This window comes from Martes martes (assembly GCF_963455335.1).
Source record: "Martes martes genome assembly, chromosome: 3".
In the NCBI taxonomy this organism is placed as follows: domain Eukaryota; kingdom Metazoa; phylum Chordata; class Mammalia; order Carnivora; family Mustelidae; genus Martes; species Martes martes.
In genome coordinates this window covers 30,032,026-30,059,354 of record NC_137890.1, presented here as the reverse complement: position 1 = coordinate 30,059,354, position 27,329 = coordinate 30,032,026, and the positions used below count along the sequence as shown (strand labels likewise).

General features: G+C 35.0%; 1 protein-coding gene across 2 annotated transcripts in view; it reads right to left on the bottom strand.

Moving 5' to 3' along the window:
• The window catches only part of MYCBP2 (MYC binding protein 2), a 262,432-nt gene that overhangs the window by 154,664 nt on the left and 80,439 nt on the right, over positions 1-27,329 (bottom strand). For both annotated transcript variants that reach the window (XM_080798126.1, XM_080798127.1), the window contains exons 18-23: positions 26,724-26,831; positions 20,152-20,271; positions 18,766-18,847; positions 11,515-11,632; positions 6,045-6,249; positions 5,288-5,441 (exon numbers count right to left, since the gene is read on the bottom strand). In XM_080798126.1, coding sequence (XP_080654252.1) covers positions 5,288-5,441; positions 6,045-6,249; positions 11,515-11,632; positions 18,766-18,847; positions 20,152-20,271; positions 26,724-26,831 — 787 coding nt within the window. The remainder of the gene's footprint in view (positions 1-5,287; positions 5,442-6,044; positions 6,250-11,514; positions 11,633-18,765; positions 18,848-20,151; positions 20,272-26,723; positions 26,832-27,329) is intronic.

The following is a 27,329-nucleotide window of genomic DNA, read 5'->3' as shown; positions in this document are numbered from 1 at the left end:
TTGGTTCTGGAAAATTCTTAGGCATTATCTCTTCAAATACTGTTTCTCCTCTATTTTCTCTAATCTCTAAAATTTCCTTCTTGGACTTCTATTAGATCTTTTCATTATATTCTTCAAATCTTTTTCATATTTTTTATATTCTTGTCTCTGTGGCATCTTGTGTAATTTCCTCTCAATTCTTCAAATCTGGTCTACTCATGCATTTAGGTAAACAAACTATTCTTCACTTATAAAAGTTTTGTTTGGTTGTTTTTCAAATATGCCTCATCATTTTGAGTCTCATTATGAGTTTCTTTTGCTTGATCAATTTCATCTTTTATTTTTAAACATTTCATATATAATTTATATTGTTTCTGCTAATTCCAAGATGAAACTGATCTTGTTGCTTGTCTTTAGCTGAATTTCACTAACAGTAATATTGTTTATATGTTAAGCAATCTTAGACTTTGTGCTCCTATTTGATGGAATGTTAATACATTAAAACCCTATGGGCCTAAAGAGAAGAGGGGTTTTCTCTGAAGATGATTTACACTTGCCTTCTGCTGGAGACACAGGGGTATTACCTATTTAATCCCAGTTTAACATCATTCCAAGGCCAGAAGCTTAACAGAGTTTCAGAATCAGTTTCCATCTTAGTCACCTCGCAGCTAGCACAACACTTGTTTTCCAAACTGCAGCACTGCTTATCAGCATTTGCCCCTAGTGAAATCCCGTGTTTTAGTGCTGACTACTTACTTCTCAAGGGTCACCTCACGAGGTATGACTTTTATTTTTATGCTGGCTTTCTTTCTTTGAGATGGGGGTGGAAAACAGAGGCAGTATATTAGCAACATCTTGGCTGAGTGTCAAGCCAATGTATAAAAATACAAACTTTTTTTTTTTTTTAAAGCATAGGGCCCCCTTCAAAGTATTCAGTTTACCAAAGTGCCAGAAATGAAATGCCCCACTCACTCTTCAAACACCAGTCTAGTTTGCATATCTACCACTTCCATGAAATTATTCTCAAAATTGCAAATAACTTCTAAGTAGCTAAACCTAATGGAATTTTTTGTCATCTATTCAGGTAAGCCCTCAGCAGTATCTAACATCACTGAACACTCTTCTTTTTGACCCACTCCCCCTTTAATTTCTGTGTCTGCACACCCTCTTGTTTTTCCTGTAGTTCGTAAGCTGCTCCTTCTAGTCTCCCAACTAGTTTCTCCGATCTCACCTAACTTCTCTAAATCTTGTAAGTCCTCCTCAACCTACATCCTCTGTCTACGTGATCATGTCCAATACCATAGCTTTAGATACACCTGTAAACTAAAAATTCTCAAATATGTATCCCATCCAGACCAGTCCTTTGAACCTGGCTCACTTAACATGTCAAAGGCAGAAATCTTAACAAAATCTGTCCCTTTCTCGACCTTTCCTGGCTTGGTTAATGCCACTATGTTTATTCAAATGCCAAAATCAGAACCTTGGAAATCATCCTTGACTACTTTCTTTCCCTAACCACTTTCCAATACAAGCAAGTTTTATTGGCTCTATTCCAAAATATATGCTGCTGACTGCTCCTCTCCATCACCCTCCCACCACTACCACTCTAAGTTTCATGCCATCATCTCTCCCCTGCACTGCTGCAGGAACCTCCTACAACTACTCTTGCCTCCTTCCCATTTATTTTTTCACACAATTAAGTATAATATCTTAATGTCACTTCCCAACCCAAAAATCTTACAACAACTTCCTATTTTGAAGAAAATTCTATTTCCCTAATCCAGCCTACAAAGTCCTACATGTCCAGGCTCTGCCTACCCCTCTGAATTTATTTCATGCTGCTCACTCACTATGCTTTAACCACACTGGGTTTCTACAAATTCCTAAAACACAACCAGGTTCTTGCACCGAAGTATTTGGGTCTACTAAGCTCTGCCTGCTCAGAAAACTTTCCCTAACTCTTCAAATGCTTGGTTCTTTCTTATACTTTAAGGTCTTAATTGTCTCCACTGAATGGAGTATAGGTCACTGCTGTTAACCTCAATCACAGCAACCCCCTCTTCTTTAACAATGCTAAGTAAGATCTATAAAGTGTATTATTTATGCACTTTTATATAGTCTGTATTTCTGTTTAAAAAAAAGACAACTTCTCTATGAGCAAGGGAATCTTATCTGTATCTTACTGTATCAATCTTTGCTTACCATACAGTATCTATTTAATATTTACAGACTAAAATTAATAGCAAAAATTTTTTAAAAAGTACTGTATACTGATGCTGACGGTTTGGGAAAATATGGATTCTCACTGCAGTTGGTAAGAGAGTACTGAAGGACAATTTAGCAGTATGTATCAAAATTCTATGAGCCAATCTTTTGGCCCAGCAATTCCACTTCTTGAAAGCTATCTTATGGGAATACACTTCCATGAGTACAAAACTGTGTGTGTATATACACACCTGTGTTTGTGTGCTCCCTCTGGCAATATAGGTAATACCGAAACATTAAAAAGTAAACTACAATGTTTGTTGATCGGGAAATATACTAGTAAGTATATTTTGGTTTATCCAGACTATAGAATTCTATACAGTTTTAATAACAAAGCAGTTCTTGCTGTATTGACTTGGAAAGATCTACAAACTGTCATTTAGCCAAAAAAACCCTTAGCTTTTAAAATGAATATATTCTTATATGTATAAAAAAACACATGCATTTTTAAAAAGTGTCAAACAATATAAACCAAACTTAATACCTGTGACCCACAGAGGTTAGTAGGATTTGTGTTGGGGGAAGAAAAACAACTGAAGGACCACACAATTCAAGTTTTGCTTTGCATTTGAAAAAGTAACAGCATATATTTATGTGTTATTTGTGTAAATTTTGAAGTGGGAAATAAAATTGCTATTCTTTTAAAGATTTTTATTTATTTGACAGGCAGAGATCACAAGTAGGCAGAGAGGCAGGCAGAGAGAGAGGAGGAAGCAGGCTCCCTGCTGAGCAGAGCCTGATGCAGGGTTCAATCCCAGCACCCTGGGATCATAACCTGAGCTGAAGGCAGAGGCTTTAACTCACTGAGCCACCCAGGTGCCCCTAAAATTGCTACTCTTAACATTTATCTGCTTTTTACAGATGCTAAGTTTCCAATTACTCAGGAGAAGTTAGCTGTTTGTTTTTTTTTTTTTAAAGATTTTATTTATTTATTTGACAGGGAGAGAGAGAGAGAGATCAAAAGTAGGCAGAGAAGCAGGCGCAGAGAGAGGGGAAGTAGGCTCCCTGCTGAGCAGAGAGCCCAATGTGGGGCTCTGCCCCAGGACCCTGGGATCATGACCTGAGCTGAAGGCAGAGGCTTTAACCCACTGAGCCACCCAGGCGCCCTGAGAAGTTAGCTGTTAAGAATACAAAAGGAAGCAGACTCTGTTCGGGAAGGAAAGTCAAAGTGAGCTACTACTAAACCTACAGTGTGTAGTACTGCAAGTATTTAAACCTAAAGTATAAGTATTGAATGAAAAACACAAAGGACATAAACCAGCCAGAAATCAGGACAATGGAATAAAACTCTGATCCTGATTATAAGAAAACACCTTCCAGCTGTTTAATGAAACATTTGAGGAGACTACCCTTCATCTTTCAATCTATGTTTTGGAACAAGGGAGTAAATATTCAAGGACCTGGCTAGGCATTTCAGATCATCCCTCCCAGTGCTATCACCATATGTGTAGAAGGCGAGGCTCAACTAAACGCACACTACACTTCTGAGTTCTGTAGTTCTGTTAAGACTCCAGGGAAATAGCTCTAGTTATACTGTTAGAATCCAGTTCTGCTAGCAACTAATTTAAAGAATGTATTTCTAATTTAGTGAATGTATCCATAAACAAAGTCTCTACTGTTGATCTTTATTTTGTTAATATAAATTTCTTTCATTTAAAGATTAAACATATAAAGATTATAGAAAATAAAGCATCAGTTTAAACTGAAGTCCAAACCAGGGCTTGCTCTTTGGTAACTAAGTCTCTTGTATACAGACTTGTCATCAGTAAATAACTAATGACTAGTCTATCTTTACACCACGTGCCTTTCTATCCTGTCCACACTATCTCACTGTGACCACTATAATTTTGGTTCTCAGCACCTCATGTCTTTATAAGGATTACTGTAAGACTACTCACCTCTAGTTTCTCCTTATCTAATCTATCCTGTATAATGCTGCTAGAGAAACTACAGAGTGCTACTCAATCAATTCTGGCTTCCAGGCCTTTCCACAAAATGAACAGTAAGACAGTAGGCTGGTCAGCAACCTGGGAAGTACTATAATTCCTTCACCCTGAATTCAGCCTGAGGACTGATAGAAAACATGGCTTCTTAAGACCTGGCTGGCTGACGGAAATGAAAGTAGGCATGCGTAGAGGAAGAAGACAAAAACGTCTTTTCCCTTTTCTCATTGGTGCCACTTAAACCTTTCAATTTATCTAATTCCTGTCCACTGACTTTGAAATAGGGGGAAAGAAATAAACAATGAAATAGGGGGAAAGAAAAAAAAAAGGTAAGTCCTGTGATGTGTCAATCTGGTAATGCAGGGGATATCTCCTACTAGAATTTAAAGCCAGAAATGCTGAGGACAGAAATTCTCTTTACTCATTATGTATACAACGCACCATAACAAATTTAAAGCAAATACAATATAATTTGAATCTTTAGTGTACCTGTATCCATTCTCTACACTTTTACAGTTTCTAGAGTTTGGTAATCCTATACATTTCTACATTCCTCTATCAATATATGAATATTCATAAAGGGTTATCTTAATTATTCTATATTTTCTTTGGCACAATTTCTTCTACGTAGCTGGTAATAATTCGGTATATGGAAAACACAGACAAGACTGCTGACAGATCAAAATTAATTAACAACAGAATTCTTGAAGTAAAACTGCTGAATATAATGACAGCAGCAAATAGTTCTATAGCATGTACTATGTGCCTCTGCTCTAAATTCTTCACTCTTCATAACAGTTTATGAGGTAGGTACTATTATTACTCCAAATTTATAAATGACAGAAGAGAAGCACACAGAGTCAAAGTAACCACTCCAAGGTGACACAGAAAGCACACTGTGGATCTGGAATATCCCAAGGCAGCCTGGCTCAGAACATGAGCTCAAACATTGCACTGCACTGCAAAGGTTCTGGGAAGCACAGTTAAACAAGAGAATGCTCATGTATAAAAGGTCTGCCTTATACCTGAATATTGTATCACCACAAGAGTATAATTTGATCAGAACTTACTTAATACTCTATTTTATGAACAGAGCTTACCTCCAAATGACATCATATACAGGATCAAGACACACACCAAATCCTTGCAGATCCTCTTGTTCAGAGTCATTAAAAGTTTTACAACTTCCATCCACTTTATTTATCAGAAGACATTTAAATGGAGGAGGTTCTGATATAGAAGCAGGTACCAAGCCTTGGGGAAAGAGATTTATCCATCTCAAAAATGCATTACCTTTTTATAATGCCTCAGCTTAGAAGGTAAGTATTATTTATAAGGGAAGTATTATTATTACATCCATTTTACAGATGAAGAAACTGAGACTTAAATAAATTAAAAACTTTAAGGTAATAGAATTAGTACCAAAACCTCAGGATGTCTAAACCCACAACTTATGCTCTTAATTTCTAGACTGTATCACTCCATTATATAATTAGTTATGATCTCACAAATACAAGTATAGATTTTACCTATAGATGGAATTTCAAAGTTTGACTTAAGTAACCTTTCACAGAAATTAATTTCTACCATTTATTTAGCAAGAACCAATACAGAAAAAATTCCTCCTTCCAATACAGGTTTTATCCTATAACAATTTAGCTCATATTTCCACCACTCTTTAGCTTATAAGTATTCACATAAACACAGACATTTAGAAGCTTCTTTTAAATTTCTTCAAATAGAAAGAAAACAAAAAGCTCTTAAGATTATATATCTTATGATAGGTAAAGATGAACCATTTATTGTCAGTCATGACAAATATTTTGGGAAGAACATTTGTTTGTTTGGGGGTATTACCTATTATGTGTTTACTGGCAAAAATTTCTGATGTAGCCAGCACATGAGAATTAATAAGTGCTTCATCAATGCGTAAGAAGGTCTGGTCCCCACTTGCACCTATCCAGGTAGCCTTTCGTCCATACTTTGATCCAATGTTAGGCATGGGAGCTGGTTTTGCATTCCAATATGGCACATCCAAAATTGGTCTACCCAGCTGTCCTTTCTAAAAGATTAAATAAACCATATTAACAACATTCCTAGATAAACAATCTATAATTTTTTATAAAGTTAAGAAGACAGGAGACAAAAACAGCTCTATGAGAAATTATTCCTTATCAATTGTTAGTACTTTTTTTTATTAACGAAATTCATGTGAAATTTAGATCAAAGTTTGCAAATTTGTAATTTCTATTATTCTTAGGACCTCTCCCCCTAATAATAAAAAACCACAAAGTATATTATTGAAAAATAACAATAAAGCTGAAATATTTTTTCATCCAAGAAATTGCCCTGAAATACTGTCACCTGCATTTAAATGAAAAGTATAATAAATATACAATATTTAAAAATTAGCATTACAAATTGTTCATTTAAAAAAATCACTGAAAAAAATATTTTTGATATTTTAAGTTGACAGTACTTAAGATGATAGAAAGTCACTACAATCTTCTACTATGTACTTTGATATTTTAAGTTGATAGTACTTAAAATGATAGAAAGTCACTACTAAAATCACACAGTCTGAGAATATTTGGGTAAAGGCCAAAATAATGAATACTATAACTGTGAATACAATTAGAAAACTACATTTTTTACAAATGATTATGTGTTACTAAGTTATTTTACTTACGTTTCAAGATAAACAGCATAACCAAATAGTAAGGTATGATATCTTAAGTAAATAATTGTTAACTCACTTAAAAACTATGGCTGTCTATAGGTAGTAGGTTAGGTAAGAGTTTAATTTAAAAAATAATAAAAGTCTCTCATTACTAAGCTAGCTACCTATCAAAGAATGCTGACAGTGGATGGGTAAACATATATCCACCCCGGTTCAGGAGCTTGCTCTCCCTGCTAAGCACTACGGAGGGTGGAAAATGCTGTCTCATGGCATCCAGGGTCATCTGCAAGTCCTGGGAATGAGAAATCATTAGCAAAAAACCTGAAGAACACTGGCGCACTGCAAATAGCCTGGTTAATTCTCACCCAACTATCAGGTTTCTAGCATGTTCTATCACTCCTTCAATACCACAGCAAGAAAACATAGCCATAGAGTGACTGCAAAAGCAATGCAGCTTTAAGCCCTGGGTGGAACCAGGGGAGGGAACAATGTGGCAACCACACAAACAGAGAAGAAGCCCAAAATTTCAATGTTAATTCCCAGCTTCTTTCAATGTCTATCTTTATTTTTTGACCCCCCACACCCAAAAAAGCACAAAAATGTGAACACTGAGCAAAGTATATAATATTCAAGGATATATTATGCTTTTAGAAGGAAAATAATTCTATTTGTCACTGACTACTGAAATAAATATCTATTCCCTACTATCAACCAACTAATGTAAAGAAAAGCAGTGTAAAAATACAACAGATGCCTGGACAGGCCCATGTGATTCAAAATGTGGTTACACATAAGCCATAGTTAAGTTCATAAAAGTTCACAACAAGGACTTTTGCAGGTAGAGGACAAAAATGGCTGATTTCAATTACTATTCACATTCTCCCCCAAACAACATAAAACCAACACACAGGACAAAGAAAACCATACAAGACTCAAGTCTATAGCAGTTTAGAAAACAGCAGATCCGATGACCTTTCAGTCACCTGTAACCAAAAGAAAAAAACCAAATTCCAAGAGTCTTCACCCTGGACCTGCCACTGCAAGCTGGAGGGGGTGGAGAGTGCAAAAGGGCGGCTTCTGAGGGACAACAGTAGAGTATTGAGGACTTAGAAAAAACACTGGCAAAATCATCCCGCAAAGAGAAAATTTAACCCTTGACATCAAAATATGAAATGAAGGCACACAGCAACAGCTACAGGAAAAAGGCTTCAAAGTGTGCAGGACCACTTCTCACCCATGAGACTGACGCAAATTAAAAGATACGACAGCATATTCTGCTGGCGAGGAATTTTCAACCACTGCTGGTGAGAATGCAAAAATGGCCCACAAAACAGCACAGGCACTAACCTTCAACCCAGACAGCTTCTAGAAACTTACTTCAAAGGTACACCTCTAATAGTATTTATTGCTTTCACTGCAAAATATTGGAAAGTACTTGCAAAATATTGGGAAGTTACGTCCAAGCTTAAGAAACTGACTGAATAAACTATAGTGTATATGCACAAGGGTACTATGCAGATATTAAAAAAAAGAATGAGGAAGATCTCTACAAATTATCACAGAATGATGTCTAGGAGATACAGTAAAGTGATAAGAGCAAAGTACAGAAGAGCATATATAAAATGCTACCTTTTGAAAAATAAAGGGAAATAATTATATGTGTGTACATATATATAAACAAACCTGTATCTATACAATACACACAGGAAGGATAGCTGGAAAACAATGAAGTTCGTTACTTACAAGCATGGAGTAAAGGGGATATGGGAGGAAATGACACTTGACTGAGTACACTATTTTTGTGTTACTTCAACTTCTGGAAACATGTTAATGTTCTACATATTCAAAAAATAAAATTATATCTAAAGATATGAGAGGAGGAATCCTAAAACTAAAGCAAACTGAAACGGTGCACTGGACCAGAAGCCCCTTTCGTTAGAAGTCTGAGGACAGGACCTAACAGGTGTCAGCGTTTTCACCAGTGTATTCCCAGGAATGGGGAGGAAGACTGTTATCACAGGGAGAAAAGGAACACGACTGTTTAACAGTCTTCTAAATCTGCCCCCTTTTCTGCCCTCCCTTTGGCACTCCTAAGGAGCATCATTCATTGGTCCAGGCCAAAGTTATCTCCACGCTGAAAGGGCATCTCTCTCCCCCAACCCCTAACATCTTACTCACTTTACGGAGATGAACCCCTGCCCCAGGATAGGGTGAGACAAATAGACCTGTAAAAGGGCTTATTTTCAGGGACAAGAAGAAGAAAGGTTGTTCTTGGCTGTTGCTGCTTCTCACAAAGAATCTGTTATTTGTACCTATGCTTATGAATATTAACTTTTTTTTAAATAAAAAAAATGGCAAACTGAAACAAATGAATCCAATTCTATTCCAAAGGAGTAACATAATCCCACTGAAATGGGGTGGGGGAAAGAACCCAAGTTAACTTATAAACCTTATACCTTTAGCTGTGGGGAGGGACACGGGTGAGAGGGGTCAGGAGTGAGAGTGAAAGACACATCGTGAACTCCTTTTAGTGAGTTTGTTTTTATAGTGGTGTGGGAAAAGCAAATATAAAACTATTTTACCATATTTTAGGAGTGAGTAAATGAGAAATAAATGTACTCATAGTATTAGAAGCTAGAATTCTTACTTTGGAGGGAAGGAAACAAACACAGAATGGGTGAAGGTTAAGAAAGACCCCTGTGGGGATGGGCTGGAATTAGAGGTACTGGTATGGGCTTCTGATTTCTAAAATACCCACATGTATGTATATATGCATAAACTTATGTGTACTGGGGATCTAAAGACACCCCACTGCAATGAATACACCTAGTGCTCAGCTGGTGTCTAAAACTAGTTCTCACTAAAAAGGACCCTCATTTTTGGAGAAATGGCTGCTTCTAGGACTGATACAGAGAAGCCAGAAACAACTGGTTATGCCAGGAAGTAAGGAAATTCCCCCAAAGTGAAGGTGCATGTCACAAGAACACAGGAGCCAGCTCAAAGGGACTCTGATCCATGAAATCTGAGACAATCTATGCACCCAAATAATTATGGACAGTAATGAGGAAAATATAAATACATGCATCTGGACCAAAAAAAAAACAAAAATGAGAAAGAAGGGTGCCTGCTTACAATAAAATGCAAAGGGCTAACTGGTAAATGTAAGGGGGTGCTGGAGTTGGAAAATCATCATTTTGCAATCATTATAGTAAAGACTGGTTTAGGCAAGAATGGGAATCTAAATCTAGGGGGAAACTGTAAGAGAAGCATATACCTTAAAACTATCTTATTAAAAGAGTCAACCCATAAACTGCTTATTAGTTTCAAGAGAAAAAATACTAATTATGCAGTAGAAAAATCAGACATTTTCCAGGTGGGCATTTTGTGCCTTCAGATGTGATACCTGTGGAGAACACAAAATCACTTACATAGCATTTTGGCCTGGAATACACAACCTACTTCCAAATATGAGGAAATACCAGAAAAACAAAAATAAGGACCATTTTATTAAAAAAAACAAAACAAAAACCCAAAAACGAAAGTACCGTACTCTTAAAAAATGTCAATGCCATCAAGATAGACAAAGAAAAGGTATGGAAATGGTACAGATTAAAGGAGACTAAAGAGACATCACAGTCAGATGTAATACCTGATCTTAAATTGGAGGAGACCAAAAAATGCCAAAAAAATAACTGTTGGATCAATCAAAAAAATATAAGTATTCAGGAATAAAGGATCATTATATATGCAAAGTTGCTCTTAAAGGATTCAGGAAAAAATATGTTTTACACACACACACACACACACAGTGCTTAAGAGAGAACAAGAGCACGCATGTGCAAGTGATAATGCAAATCAAAATGTTACCAAATAGGTTAAGCTGGTTCAAGAGTACAAAGGTGTTCTATGTATTATTCTTATTTTTTGCAATCTTTCTGTAGTTTAAAAGCATTTCCAAATAAAAGATTTTTTTCTTAAAGTACACATTTACATTTTTAAAAAAATCAATAGTTGCAAATTATATCCCAGAGATTTAGGTTATGGAGTTATGAATAGTTACCCACATCAAAGATGGTATAGGCTTATTAGCACAGTCTTACGAGGCTTTTCCTTGATCTCTACTATGCCCAAACTATATAAAACTTCTCAGAGCATCTTCACTCTTTTCAAGCTTTGGCAGAAAGAGAACAAAACAGGCAATAAACAGAGACAGAGAAAGAAAAGCAGAGGAAAAAGGAAACTATAATTTTAAAGAAATCTAGTAAGAAAACCAGGCTTTTAAGAAGTTCTAAATTAGAAAAAGTTCTATACGTTAAGAAAAATGAATCTTTGCAAGCCACTTGGGAAATAAGCTCTCAAATGATAGAATAACTCTATTGAATGCTTAAAGGATTTTGACCTGGAATAAACATGTCAAATTCTAACATAGTTGTTAAATTTAATAAATTCTAATAGTACACTAGAGAAGAAAATTATTTCACAGTAATGTCATTCAGGCCTTGTGTATGCTGGATGTGGAGACAAGAAATATGCATATGCAATAATTATAACACAAGAATTGCACTGAAACCAGAAAAAACAGCTGACACAGACAAACTGTAAGGCAATGGTATAATGCAATACTATTAATGCTTAAAAATTCCTTACAGAAAAACTTCCAAATGTGAAGACCTGTCCGTCCATTAAAAGTACGGCCGTGTGGTTGCTGCCTGCAGTAACTTGTGTGCTAGGGCCTGGCAAAGCTTGAACAAGAGTGGGACATCCCCTAGGTTAAAAAAAAAAAAAAAAAAAATTAGGTCAATTTCTTACAAGACTCAAATGAAATAAAAAGCAATAAATAAACATTGCAATAAGGAATAGAAGAAATAAAAGGCACTAATAGTATACTTAGTATTTATTAAAGTACCATATGCCTGCCTTCATATACAAAGATAGGCGCCAGATATACAAAGATGAAAAAGACATTAACACTGACTTTAAAGAGATTAAAAAGATTATTTAAAAAGATTTCCTAAATTTCTACCCTACTTATGGACACAATTTTTTTTTTAAAGGAAGAAAGTTATATTTTACAGGAAGGATTTGTGGAGTTATATAGAACAGAACAGCCACACAATAGCACTTGGACCAAGACTATGAACAATGTACTCATCCTTCTTGTATTTTAGTTTTCTTTTCTATAACATAAGAGGATAATATGAAACAGTACCTACCCTGTAGGGTTCCTATGAACAAGAGAGAAGCTCACACATGTCAAGTTTTTGGATCAATGTCTAGCACACAGTTAACACTGAGTAAATGGTAACTAATACAATAAATGACATCCTTATATCCATTGTATCCATCCTCGTACGATTTTACTAAGTATTTATTAATCACTTTTAGTAATCATTTTCTGTAATTAGAATAACCACTATAGAAACAGTCAACAAATAATAGGAGGCTCTATTTTACAGACAAGTCTGATAAATTTTCTTAAAATTTAATTTTTTATTTAGAGAGAGCACAAGCAGGCAGGAGGAGCAAAGGGAGAGGGAGAGAGAATCTCCACACAAAAAAAGAAAAATAAAGGAGAACCAACAGCTAAAAGGAAAATGAAGCTCAATGAGGCTTTGTTCCTTTTAAGATGACAGAGATTTATGTAAGTTTAAAAGCATGAGTGGAGATAAAAAGGCTAAAGGTACAGTTTAGAGAGGAGAAACAAAACAGCGAGATTCCTAAGGAAAAGGTAGGTAGGCTTCATAGCATGGATGAGAACAGGTCCCTCTTTCAAAGTAATATGAAGAAGCAAAAGAAGTAGTATAGATGTAGATAGGTTTATAGAGTTGGTGGGGTGAAGAACTTCCCACCTAATGGATTTTGTTTTAACAGAAGTCATGTGTTAAGAGGAAGAAGGAAATGGGTAAGCAGAGGATTTGAAGATTACAGAAAAGGCATGGTGGTGAATGGAACAAATATATATGCAGATCAGGAGTTCTTAACTGAGATTCAAAGGACTTCTAGGAAGTCTGTGAAGGAGCTTCAGGGCTTCTGTGAACCTCCTAAATTTATAAGTCAACCTTTATGTGTATATTCTTATATCTACTGTTCTGAAGACAGACCCCATCTTTCACCAAATTCTCAAGAGGTGTTAAACCGAGTAGTTCAAAACCACAAAGCAGAACAATGATTGCCCATTGTAGAGCCCTGGATCAATCTGGAAGTCAGGTAACAATCTGCACACATACAGTGATTCATTTTTTTCCAGAAGCCTAAGTTACACATCAAAAACATGGACAGAGTGATCCATGCTAGAAGTTTTGCCATGCCCTAGCATTGAGACCAAGAGGGAAAGAAAACGAAGGTTACTGATAAGAGTCTAGGTAAAGAAAATAAACAATCTCTTAACTTGGAGAGAAAACAAAGTACAAAAGGTAGAAGAGAGTAAAAACGTAGAGGGCAGTGGGGAATGAAGTACTGATAAAGTCAAAGGCTGAATAAGGTAAAGCTAAGTAACAGAAGAAATTATCATCAGATTATGAGGTGTTTAAACTTAAGAATTCAGAGTTGGAGCTGTGCTGGATCCAAGATGGGTCCTGGGAATAACTACCACGAATGTGAAAGTAAAATTTACTAGATAGAAGGTGTCAAGATTAAGTATATTGTATGGGACCACGGACAAGGATACAAAAGTCACTCATGAGTGTGACAAGACTCAGAGTGAGAATATACTGTCAAACGACATACTAAATCTTCAGTGAATGAAAGGCTACTGAGTGAATGGTAAGTAATGAAAGGGGAAGAGAGCAGAATGGCCTTGCCTCAAAACAGCAGTAGTTTTTTTTAACTTGTGGAGGGAGTAATATGGCCAAGAATAGTAGTGAAAGGTAAATGGTTTTCAACCTTGCGCTATGGGGAGCTTTGCCAAAACAAAAACAAACAAACAAACAAACAAACAAAACCCCACAATGGCCCCAAGGGTTATAAAGTGAACTAACGCTCTCTAAACAACCAGTAGCAAAGAATAAAGGGAATGTTCTAACAACAGTTAAAGTCTCTGTAGTTTGCAAAGTACTTTTACATAAAACCTATCGCTGATTATTAAAATAACTCTTGGGTAGATCTGAAGAGCTTAGAGCATTTTCCCAAGAGCTAGTGGCAGACTTTCTAAAACAGTCTTTGAACTCTTTCCATAATATTAGTGAGCACATTTATTAAATTAGTTTGAATACACAGGAAGAACAGAAAACGTGTATGTTTGCATGCATGTGTACACACTAGGCATTTCACATACACTGCACTAATGCTTCAACAATCCTATGGGATACTTAAAGTAAGGCCTAGTAAATTGCAATTAGGTAGTTGGTAATAGATGAAGCAAAGATTTCAAACTTGTCTAAATGGTTCTAGATACCATGATTGGGTAATATATTAATGCAGAATGAAGATAGTCTACCAAGAAAAAGAAGAAACTCAAAGACACTTAAAGAATGACCAAAATTCTACTGAAAAACAGAGAATAAAAGCCTCTATAATCTCTTTGCCAACATCCATGTTAAAGTTTACTAAAAATGATTTTTAAAAAAGTCGAATTCAGACATTCAGAAGCATACTGAACAAAAGAAACAAACCAAAAAGAGGGCTAGTAGACTCATCATGAAAATGTCCAAAAGCCTTCACAAACTTTCTGACATTTACTTTAAAAAGCAGCAGCTAACATCACTGAGCACTTACTGTGGACTAGACCCTGAGCTAAGTGAATGACAGGCATGATCTCCCTGAATTCTCGCAAGAACCTTCTCAGGGAAATATATTTACTCCAGTTAAACAGAGGAAGAGACAGAGACAAGTTAAGTAAACTTGGCCAAGGTCATATGGGCACCAAGTGATAGAATCAGGACCCAAACCAGAGAATGAAGTTATTTTGCCAACACAATACATTAAGTAAGGAGACCATCAATAACATTTTGTTAATCTTTGCCACCATGCACACTTCAATACCGACCTTCCACTAACCACACATTATTAATGTGTGCTATACAATAAATTCCAGTTAAAAGCACTTGATTTACCAGACATTTTTTTTTTTTGAAGATTTTATTTATTTGTCAGAGAGAGAGAGTACACACAAGCAGGCAGAGAGGCAGGCAAAGAGAGAGGAGGAAGCAGGCTCCCTGCCGAGCAAGGAGCCCGATGCGGCACTCGATCCCAGGACCCCAGGATCATGGCCTGAGCCGAAGGCAGCAGCTTAACCAACTGAGCCACCCAGGCGTCCCTACCAGACATTTTTAAAATTGCCCCCCAACCATACACTTTAAGTAAATATCTACTAAATGTCTTCTTTGTGTCAGTTAACATGTATGCTATAGAGATTCTGTTCCTCCACATATGCAGTCAATTCGATTCTCAATTCGTACCACAGTTCTCGTGTCCTGCCTTCCAAGTCCGACATGGGTCAAGACAAACAGGGTAACTAGAGGGGTTATAACAGAAATGGTTTTGGCTAATTTCTGTTTAGGACACCCAGGCATAGTGTGTAAGCATTATTTCACTGGGCTACCCAGTTAACTCTCCCCATACCACATGCTACAACCTTCCAGTTACAACTCAATCAATGGAACCAGGAATCGAAATGTACCTGTGGGAAAAGAACAACATCGAGCAGTTAAAGCAAACCTCACCAGAGTTTAATCTTCTTAAGAAACCCTGATATCTTTTTAATAATTTAAACCTATTATATTTTTGTGAAGATGATAAATTCCAGCTATTCGAAATACTCAGCATATTGCTATGATACCATCACCTGAGCAAGTCAGTGCAAATTAAGGGACAGTGCTCACTGATATAATCAGGTCTATGAGACAATGATTTTAGGTAACCTCTTTATTTTGAAAGCTGACAAGAGTACTTCCTTTCAGGGCGCCTGGGTGGCTCAGTTGGCTAAAGCCTCTGCCTTCAGCTCAGGTCATGATCCTGGGGTCCTGGGATGGAGCCCCGCATCGGGCTCTCTGCTCAGCAGGGAGCCTGCTTCCTCCTCTCTCTCTGCCTGCCTCTCTGCCTACTTGTGATCTCTGTCTGTCAAATAAGAAAATAAAATCTTTAAAAAAAAGAGTACTTCTCCTTCAGTAGCCATTACACCTCAATGTGGTGTAGCAGAATCTTGTTGCACAATTACCTCAGGGCTGTGACTTGATCATAATCATGATTTTCACTATTTCCTTCCCACTCAGGAGAGGCCATGAAATATAATTGTTTGCCGATTATTTTCTGTCCTCTTGCTGCACATGATTGATGGCCCATCGTGTCTAACTGTAATGCACTTTTCTCAGCTTATACCATGACTACAAAATTATCAACATGAGCAACAATGATGATGATGATAATGAAGATGATGATAAACCCTCTTCTGTGTCATGAGCCTCAGTGAAAAATAGAAAAGTTGCCAAATTCTTCCCCATACAAATTACAACTCTGACTCAGTCTCTGCATATCACTGATGTCATTCAACTATAAAGCAAAATATCTGCTGCCTTCTAACACCTGTGACAGTAACTAGTCAACCCTGCAAGCCACGGATATTTTACCTTGTCCAATGTCCAATATTCAAATGTCATATCCAGTGACATCTGAGAAACTGATTCTGCCAAAGACCTTTTGCTCTCTTTCTAAGCACGATATTGGTCGTTAAGATTGCAATAGCTTTTGTTAACTAGAATTAAAACATTTAAATAAAAGGAAAAAGATTGTGACCGCTTTACAAATCTCTTGACAAGAATATCAAATGGATGCTACACTTACATTTTTAGTGAGAAATTCAACTTAATGGTTCCTTAATTATCTCTTCTCATTAGCAACAACATTCATCAAATTAACTAAGGACATGCCATTTCATACCTATTTTGTGTGCACTGCAAATGTATCTGACCCTACCCACAAAGGACAAACAGTGAATGGTTCTTAATCCTGATGCACATTAGAGTCTGGACAGTTTTTAGGAAAAAAACTCTTGATCCTATCCAGCACTGCCCTTGCTGCCTCCATCCACCTCCACCCTACCCCCACTTCCCAACATATTCTTCTTAGAAATTCTAGAGGCAGAATCCAGGCATAGGATTTCTGAAGTTCCCTAGGTAATTCCAGTGTGCAGCCAGGATTAAGAATCACTGGTCTTTACCATATAAATGGCAATAACTGCATCCCTCAGAGTAATGGGGTGGTTTCAGAACAGAGTGAAAATTCTGGATTTTACTTAAGGACTAGAGTAATTCACTGTACATAAAGAGAAACCATATACACCCAGTTGATTCTGGCAGGTATCTTATAAATACAAGGGAGAATGAGGCAGAGTAGAGATTCACAAAAGAAAGAAGGTTCTTATGGCAAAATGAGTCAGCAAGTCAAGTCTGGCCTGAAGCTGCCATACATATCTCCAGGCTTGATCAATTAGGCTGGTTTCAATGGTGAGGCAGCCATATATGTGGATCACACAGACCTCTGACAACCTACTTCAGGGAGCAGAGCTGACTGACAGCCTTAGATGCTGTCCCTTTGGATCCATGAGGCCATTCTTCTCCCCTAGGTTGCTATCAGCCATGTCTGAGCATGGTAAGGTATAATGCTTGACCATCCTGCCCAATATGGGGGTCCTCCAAGGGCAACCTCAGCTTAAGGACACCACATTGCCTGCCTGAAACTCTCTCAGAACTACACTTCACTCTAGACAGTTCCTACTCTATCCTTCTTCCTTCTTTCCTCTCACAGGGGTCAGACCTGCATTGTGTCTGACAGTTTTCCCTGCTTATTCCTGCTCTTTTCCCTTTCATCTTCCACACGAACTTTCTCCCAATGACTCCTTTGCACATGACATCCTGTCTTAGTAACTTCTTCTTGAAGTCCTGAACTAATAAAGATAGATTTTCTATACTTTCGGCCAAAAGCATTCTCACTTCTATTATTAAGCAGGAAATGGGTTCAGCTGATATAAGGAAAGCGTAAGTAACAAGGACTTAAACAAGATAGAAGTTTATTTCTCTCTCAGCTGAGCATCCACTTGTAAGGAGCCAATGTGGCAATTCTACGGTGTCAGGGACTCAGACTCTCTTTGTCTTGTAGCTCTGCCAGTCTCAATGCGTGGTTTCCAAGTTATGATTGCTGTATTGACTTCTCCAGTTCCTGCCACCACACATAGATTCCAGGCCACAAGCTGGGAAGCAAGGCAGGAAGTGGAAGAGTACTTCCCTCCCCTTTAACAGCATGGTTCCAAAGCACATTTTAATTCACACGGCTATATCCTGCAGCAATGGAAGCAGGAAAATGAAGTCTTTACTGCACGGTCATGTCACCAACGAAAACTCTACTCCCAAATGAGGCAGGGAAGAAGGAGTATAAGGCAATGTCTGGTAGTCTCCACCACCAATAGTTCTTTACTATTCCAGATAAGTCAGTTTCCTCTGAGAGACCGCAGGTTCTGCTTAAAGATTATTAAAATGCTTCTATGATTTCATGTTAATATTAGACCAAAATTTAAAAACTGACAACATTAAGGAATATGAATGAATCCACTGATTTTTAAAAATGCAATTAAAATTGCATTTAAAAATGCAATTTGGGGATATCCACTGTCTTTTCTATTGCTATGAACAGCCTTTAAGAAAGCAGTAATTATTAAGAATATGATAGGATTTTGTGATAATCATAGTCACTCTTCTATTTTAAATGTATAAAATGTAAATCAATATTTCTTCTGAAGCCACAAAATCATCTATCCCACAAAAGCACTCAACCACAAAATCAAGATCCACCAATAATTTATGGGCCACATTTTGCAAAACAATGACAAAAATACGATTTCAAATATAGAAATACATATTTAGAAAGAAAAAAAAGAAAAAAGTATCTTCAAACAAAAAGTCCTAGTACCTGGAATTGACATCTCCATGTCCTAGCTGCCCATGCTGCCCATATCCAAAAGTATAGACATCTCCATTTTCCATTAAAACCACTGAAAACAAAATACACAGCTTTATTATATGTATCTTGTATTTCTGTCATAACAATACTGAAAGCAGTATAATATACACTATTTAAAATTTACAGAGCCATTAAAATGTGTAATTGACATCAATGGATAAAGAATATGTAATATACATATATACAATGTAATATTATTCAACCATGAAAAAGAATGAAATCTTGCCATCTGCAATGACATGGATGGACTTAGAGAGTAAGAGAAAGTCAGAAAAAGACAAATACCATATGATTTCACTCATATGTAGAGTTCAAGAAACAAAACAAATGAGCATAGGGGAAAAAAAGAGATTGAGAGAGACAAAGCAAAAAACAGAATCTTAACTATAGAGAACCAACTGATGGTTACCAGAGGGGAGGTGGGTGGAAGGATGGATGAAATAGGTAATGGGGATTAAGGAGTGCCCTAGTCATATGAGGACCAAATGTTTAAAACAAAAACTTAAAAAAAAAAAAGGGTAACTGAATCACAGGCAATTTATATTTAGTAAGATAGTATAATTTTAGTTCTGTAAAATATTTGTATAGGTTATAAAAATGTATGTTTTATATAATATATTAAAATTCTTATAAATGCCATTTAATAATATCAATATTTTATAAGATACCAGTTTGGGCCAACTGTAAAACCTTTTTAATAATGAGTAGAAAATTCCATAGAAAATAATGTTCTCTCATATCTAGGATAATTATATAGGCAGCACATGGGTTTGAGCTCCGTACAATTATGCACAACTTCAGTGAAATGTTATAACTTTATTATCTGTCAATGCTTGTCAAATAAGGAAATACATTTAGTACCAAAGAAAGAATTTAACATTTTTTATTTTTATAAAGTTTGAATAGTACAACCTAGGCTATATAGGTCAAATGTCAGTAATTTACTAAGAATTTAATTATTTTCTACATTTTAAGAAATTTGTTGATACACATTTTTCATTGAACAGCAGCAAGATATGGGACCAGGTGGTAAAAATCACAGAATCCTAGAGAGCAAAGGGATTTTAGGGATTATTTCATCTTCAGCAGTTTCATTAATTGAATTATAAAATATGTCCATCAGAAGACAGATTAAAAACCAGATCCCTAGACAAGTACCTATTCTATCATGCCACAGTGTCTGTAACAAATACAAAGTTTTTACAGATTTGAGAGAAATTGTCATACTACAGCTTTTAACACATGCTTAGTAGATTACAATTGTCAAAACCAAACAACTAAGTTATTTAGCACAATTGTAAAAATGCAGTTATACCCTAAAGTTCCAGCTGCTACCTGAATGGTGAAATCCACAGCTGACTTGTACTGCTCGGAGCTCACAGTCAAATCGCACAGAGCCTGGAGGATATGTTGTGATTTTGCTGGCATCTTTTTCCCCTCGTTCTCCACTTCCATCTGTAAGTGTTATAATTTGTGATTAAGCCATTATTCATCTTCAAAATAAAACTTTCAATCAGTTTACTATGGAAGAACAAGAGAAAAATGTTAAGAGAAATAAGCAAGAAGAATCTGCAGCTGTTAGAAGTGACAGATCAAGAATCTACCTGTAAAGCAATTTTGGAAAGATATACTATATATTTCTGTTTGCGAGTATCACTAAATCAATAAAAACAGAGAAAAGATTTGGTTATGGATAAAACCTATTAGGCTAGTCAGTTATGTAATGTAAATGGGTCATTAAATTATATATTTAACAAAATTCTAAATAGTTTACATGGGAAAATTTAGTTTGCATAAAAATAACTGCATGCAAAGTCATTTAACAATTATTTTAAACTCAGTAATAGTGTTAGTACCAGCCACTTAAAAAATAAGTTCCTAGTTGACTTTTAAATGACTTAGATTTCACATATACATCTCAGAAACGCTACCCTGTACATCAGTATTCCATCAATTGAACTTTAAAAACATGTATAAAGACCAAAGAGCTTTATCCAAAATATTGTAACCCAATGGCTGGCTCTTATTCATCTTTCCTGTCCCGCACTGCTCCTCAGCCATTCTACTTTGTGGTCTTTTTCAAGCCCCCAAACACTACTCTCAACCAAACCTTTCTGTTTCAGTTCTTCTTTCTTCCCCTCTCGAACTTGCTTCAAACATTTCTCCCCACCCCTATTTTTTACATTTGACTTAAATATTCTGGCATTCTGACCATAAAACAAAAACCACATTCCAGGATCTAAAACTTTAGTCTGGAAAGTGTGAATAAAGGAGACAACTCATTTTTCCTAATCTAAAACTATATACCAACTAAAATATGATCTCTGTATTATTAAGATTCAAATTCCTTACACATGGAATAAATGTAAATCTGGAAGGAATTTCAAAAGGTCAACTAGTTTAAGCCACTTCCTTGTGGTAATAGCAACTCTAAATAAGTGTGTATAATATGCAGATACACATGTGGATCTACACACATTTTTAATTACATCTGAATTTTTATTGCCCATCTTAGAATGCTAGACAGAATAACATCAAATCCTTTTATGTTCAATATTACCCTTTCTTCTTTTATATAATATTTCTAACCTCTAGTAATAATCCAGGTAAGATAAGACTGGCCTAAATTATGAGTTCCCTTTTAATAACTAAATAACACCCTATTATTTAAAAAATCTTTAAACTCTTTATAACACTAGGACAGTAAAACCTCACTAATTCGGAATAACAAAGAATAGGTTGGCCCATATGACTTACTGAAAAGGTCTTTCTTAATCATAAAACATTTAGGTAAAAATTCCATTCTAATATCTTCAAGCAGTACAGTTTACAGATTAAACTAAGTGCTACAGTAAATAAAATGTGGTTACCTACATTATAATTCAAAATAGGCCTATATTACATAAAAATGTACCATAAACATAAAAGTCCTTTAACATACAAGAATTAATTGCTGGACCCAGAGGTTGAAGGCACGTTGAAGGAATCCTTCATTTCTTGAGCCCTTGGTTTGAAAAGCTAGTGATTTTAGACAGGTTTCCCCTTTATAAGTATGACCCTGAAAATTCAGAGGAAGAAATTACTTTGAATTTTTTACTCAAAAAAGATTACAAATACTGCATCTGAAGTATAATAAATTCTGAATTAGTGAGAGGTTTTACTATAATAGGATAAAGAATAGGATTCCTCTTTTGCTAAATTACCTAATGTGGGTTTGTCAAACTAAATCTGCAAGAATGAATGGGCTAAAGAGAAAAAAAAATCACAACATTTTGTTAACTCCACCCAAAATGAAACACAGTCTTAGTTCCGAGACTCCTCATCTTGGAAAGACAGTGGAACGGTTAATACAAACAAGGCCCTATACAAGAAGAAGTAAGTATAGTCTAAAAACAAAATAAGATGACAGATGTATAGAAATTTTACAGCTTGACCTCAACTGGTAAAAATATCTAATTATTAAAACCAGATCTAATTTAACAGAGAAAACATACTGTGTTCACATGATTTTGTCAGACTTAGGTAAATTCAATATTATAAGTATCATTTTACTTTATATAAATGTATTGATGCTTAATTAGAAGTTTTTACCTTTGAGTTTAGCATTTTGCCCTCTCCTGTGATTCAGAGATTAATAAGTATAGATACAAATCCCACAATAGAGGTACAAAATCAGGGAAGGAGACCAAAAAAAAAAAAAAAAAAAAAAAAAGAAGCCTAGTAACTTACTGATTAAAATCATAGTGATTAAAAGAGTAATAGTTATTATTTAAAGGTAAAAACAATACCAGGAACGTTTTGTTCAAGTTCATCTAAACAAACCTGTATCTAACTACATTAAATAATCTCTCAATTATTATAAATGGTGAAAACATAACAAGTAAAAAAAAAAAAAGGAGATGAAGTTTTTGATCATTAGCAGCAGCAATGAAAGAATTTTAAAAATACATATTTGCATCTCATATTTGATGTCAGTTAAAAAATCAAGTATACATCTAACAGTTTAGAAATTTACAGGTCATCAAAGAATAAAAGGGTACCTGATTCACAGCCAAAAATTCAGTGTCAATTCAAGAATCAGGAAGTGAAATTTAGCAAGATTAATTCTGCTCATTAGTCAATAAAGTGATAATGAGCAGCAACAAAGTTAATCTCAGATTTGCAGGAAAAATAATTAGATCTGAATATTCTTATAATTGGCCATGTAGGTATAAGCGTATCTACATTTTCCCCTACTATGAGTTTGTCCATATATATGTGAGAATGAAACTATAACATAGCTACAAAGTTTGACAGATATGATTAAAATATTGTGTGTGTGTGTATATATATATATGCTACACTATGCATGTTTGTGTACACACAGAGAGAGAAGAAGATTCAATATCTAAAGGGCTCTAACTTTTAATTTTAATCTTTACCTCAATCTATACTTTCTTGGGTAATCTTATAATCATGCATATCATAAAACGTATCACAGAACACAGTGAGTACTTTGAACAAAATGACTAAAAGAAAACAGCAGAGCATTTATCAAATACAGTTAGCTATGCACTTCTTTGTACTACATAATGAATATTTAAATACCACGGTGAAGAAGTGCTTTTGGGCACTGAAGACTAAGAGACTTGAATTGGAATTCTGGCTCTACCATTTGCTACTTGTATGACAATGGGACACTGGACCTTCTTTAAGCCTTTGCCTTCTATCTATAAAATAGCAATAGTGTACATTGAGGTATCACAAGCTCCTATATAATATATAAAAAGTGCTCAATCAATATTTATTACTGTTGCTTTTTAAAAATCAGTACAATAATCTGATGATATCAGTATTGTTACTCTACTTTGCAGCTGGGAAAACTGAGGCTTAGAAAGGTTAAGTAACCAGCCCAAAGTAATAAGTAGTAGGGCAGTTTTGGAGTTTAATCATCTATTTTACAACCATCAAATGGCTGACATCTTAAATCTTTTGTAAAAAAAATTAATTATATATTTAACAAATTTCAAATTTTGTGCCTTTGGATAATTCTAAAAGAGAAAGCAAAGAATTCCAAGAATATATATGTGTATATATACATACATATACACATACATATATATCTTAATTTAATCTTCAAATCAACATAATCAGTTAGGAATTATCATTTTTATCTTTAAAAAAAGGAAAACTGAAGCCAAAGAGATAATGAAGTTTCTGAATAGCCACATAGTTCTAAAAAATGACAAATTTAGGACTAAAACTGACATCTAATTCCAAAGGCTATATTATTTCCATTACACCACACCATTTCTAAACATAAGTATAAAATACACACAGATGTTCATCAGTGAGCCTTCGGGTTTCATATTAGTCACTCCAAGCCAGATTTCAAGACTGTCTCCAGAGCAATTCAGATGTTCCTAACTAGGAGTACTACATCAAAATCTTTTCCTATGTAAGGCACTGAATAGCTGAAACAAATGTTAATCCAGTTATCTGTTTGAAATATGGTCTATGGTTACATTTTTAAAATAACTTACTATATGTTTTATGGATTATATGTTATTCTTATTAACTGAGCCTTATATAGTCTAGTTTGCCTCCAGTCAAAATTTGCCTGTAACAGGATGGATTCTGTGACCTTCTCTGAATTTTCTCCAATCAGCCAGAAGCTCTCCAACTTTTCAGCTCAGAACCCACTCCTGGTTAACAATAAATCCACATTTCTTACCCTCCACACACTTCCACAAAAAAGTGATAGTCAAGACAATTTTAACTATTACCATCTGACAATCTGTACCACCAGTATAATTAAATGAAAGACAGAACACAGCAGTTAATATAGTAAATTTCTCGTAGAAGACAAACAGGGTAAGAAAAAAAGAGAAAATCACATGTAGGAAAAATTTATTAAAAGAATGTGATTACATGTAGCAAGAGTTAAAAGCAGAGTGCGTGGGAGATGATTAAATGACAGGAAGAGTGAATGCAAAGAGAATAGGGAGAGAGAATTTGTGGGTGTACAGGAATTAGTGAGTGGTAAGTTAATACTCTTTATATAAAATAAAGCACCATTTGGGCTGGGAGTGGGTGGTGGTTGGGGGGAGAAAAAAAAATAAAATAAAATAAAGCACCATTTGATAAAATATTACTTACTTACACTTTAAATTCATTTTGGTGGTAAAGAGATGAAACTGTTTTACTCTACCAAACCTGATAAAAACACATATACATACACACAACTGGCTGTATACTGTAGTACCACACGTAAGTCCTTCTAAAGAGGTTGCTACAAAAACACAGTATTGTTATAAAATAAACCAGTGTTTAGATAAGATGGCAGCAAGGCCAGTTATTGTTGAGTAACTGCTACAGCTATTCAATGTAGACACTGTGAAAAGTGTCTTAAATTTGGTTTTAAATTTGTAACCCTAGTCTTCATTTAGCATTTCATTTTCAAATTCTGCAAAAATGTATGATTTTTGGCCATAAGAAACTAACATGGAGCTGAAAAAGTTTTAAACTGCTTCTTGAAATGTGGACATTTAACCTCAGGTAAAGTACTAGAAAAATTCCACTTTTCCTTAATTGGGGGGTAAAAAAAAAGACACTGAGAAAAATCCATCCTAATAGTGGCATAGTATAAAATATGAGATCAGAAATTCTGGCAATAAAATAACTGACACATAGTATACCCCAAATATCATTCCTTAGATTTAAACATTTATGGCATTATTAGAGCACTCAATAAATGAAGCAATCACAACTTTTCCTATAGTTAATCACATTAGATTTAAAATATCCTCAATTTTTATTTCTGTAGAATATATCTTAAAAAGTGCTCTACCAGTGCTTTGATTAATAAGAGGGGTTTTGTTTGTTTTGTTTTGTGGTTTTGCTTTGAGTGGCAAACCGATAAATTGAGAGGCGCAAATGTAAATAAATTTAAATATAATATATTGCATATGAAAGTTTAAAAATAAAATTAGTTTATAACAGTTTTGCAGCAAAGGAAAAATAAGACACAAAACAGGTTGTCTATATGGAATGTACGTTTTTAAATCTCTGTATTCTATTTTGTGGGATATATTCTGAACATTTAAGAAAGCAGCAACTGGAAGTAATATTTGTCAAAGAGCTCCTGGTACGCATACCAGGATTCAAGGCAGAATTTATATATAAATTTACAAATACTCTGCATTAAATTCTTTCCTGATCTTAGTTGACCCATAGCTGTAGTTTAAAGGAAAATAAGCTTGCTTTAGGGATATGTCTAATTATCCAGAGCTATGAGATCTCAAAGAATTACACAGAAATAGATTCTTAGCTAACTCACAGACTTGTCTAGACCTCTGACAGTTTTCTAGGACTAGAATAGGTCTATATAATAGCTCTTTATTTACACCTATCAGCATTTAACCCTCAAATGCCAATAATTTTTGTGTGTTGTATATATAAACTTTAATATTAAAACAATGGGAAAAAAAACCAAACAATGGAAAAGTATAATAGCAATCAACTCATTATCACTTTATACAATGAATTTAGTAATTTTGTTAATTCTAAAACATTTTTTTAAAAGTACTATAAAATGTCAGCAGTCATTGAAGAGCAAATAATAAAGGATAAAAACAGAAAGCAATAATTATTTTACCATCTTCCCTCAACTTTATGAAATTGGAAAAGAAAAGGTAAAGAAAAAGAAACATTGCAAAATGTCTTATTAAAGTTAACAAATAAAAAGGAATGAGACTGACAGCCATTGACAAACAGTACATCTTTCATCACGTTCTTTCTCCTCAGGCTATATAATGAAAGAAGCAAAGTAGAAGAATTAGGTTTGTGCATTTTCCCAGAGACAAAATTCAAATGAGTGGAAGAAACTGGGGAAGTATCCCACCTAATCGATAAGGAAGACCAAATACCTTTGTGCTTGTCCCGTTTATGCTTTAGCTGAGCTGGATGGGATCTGAGTCTGGCTAGAGCCTGTTCTCGATGGTTCATAAAAATAGGACCAGCAAATACAAGGGGGCCTGAGGAGAAACATTTTGTATGTGCATAGAAAAGCTCACAAAATGAAAACACTACAATGAATAAAAAATAATTCAAACTAAAAGCATGGAAATTTATTCTTTACTGTTTTAGACATTATACTTTTCTCCCAATTTCCCCACATTAACCCCCAACTCCATTTCACACCCAAGTTTTAATATCTGAACTATAGTTGATATAGTAAAATTTCTTTTACCTCATAAAATTATCACATAGGTATGAAAAGTCTCAAGTACATAATCAGAAAGTTCAATCAAAAAATCATCTTATATTTTTAATATCATATATATTCAAGCTTAGTAAACCAAACATTCATAGACAACAATATCTTTCCTATTAAAATAACAAAACCAACTAATTTTTAAATGATTAAATTTTAACAAGGTCTTCAAACTTTAATATCCACATCAGTCTTGCTACAAAACCAAGATAAATATTATTAACTTAACTACATTAACATTCTGCCATACAGGTAGGAA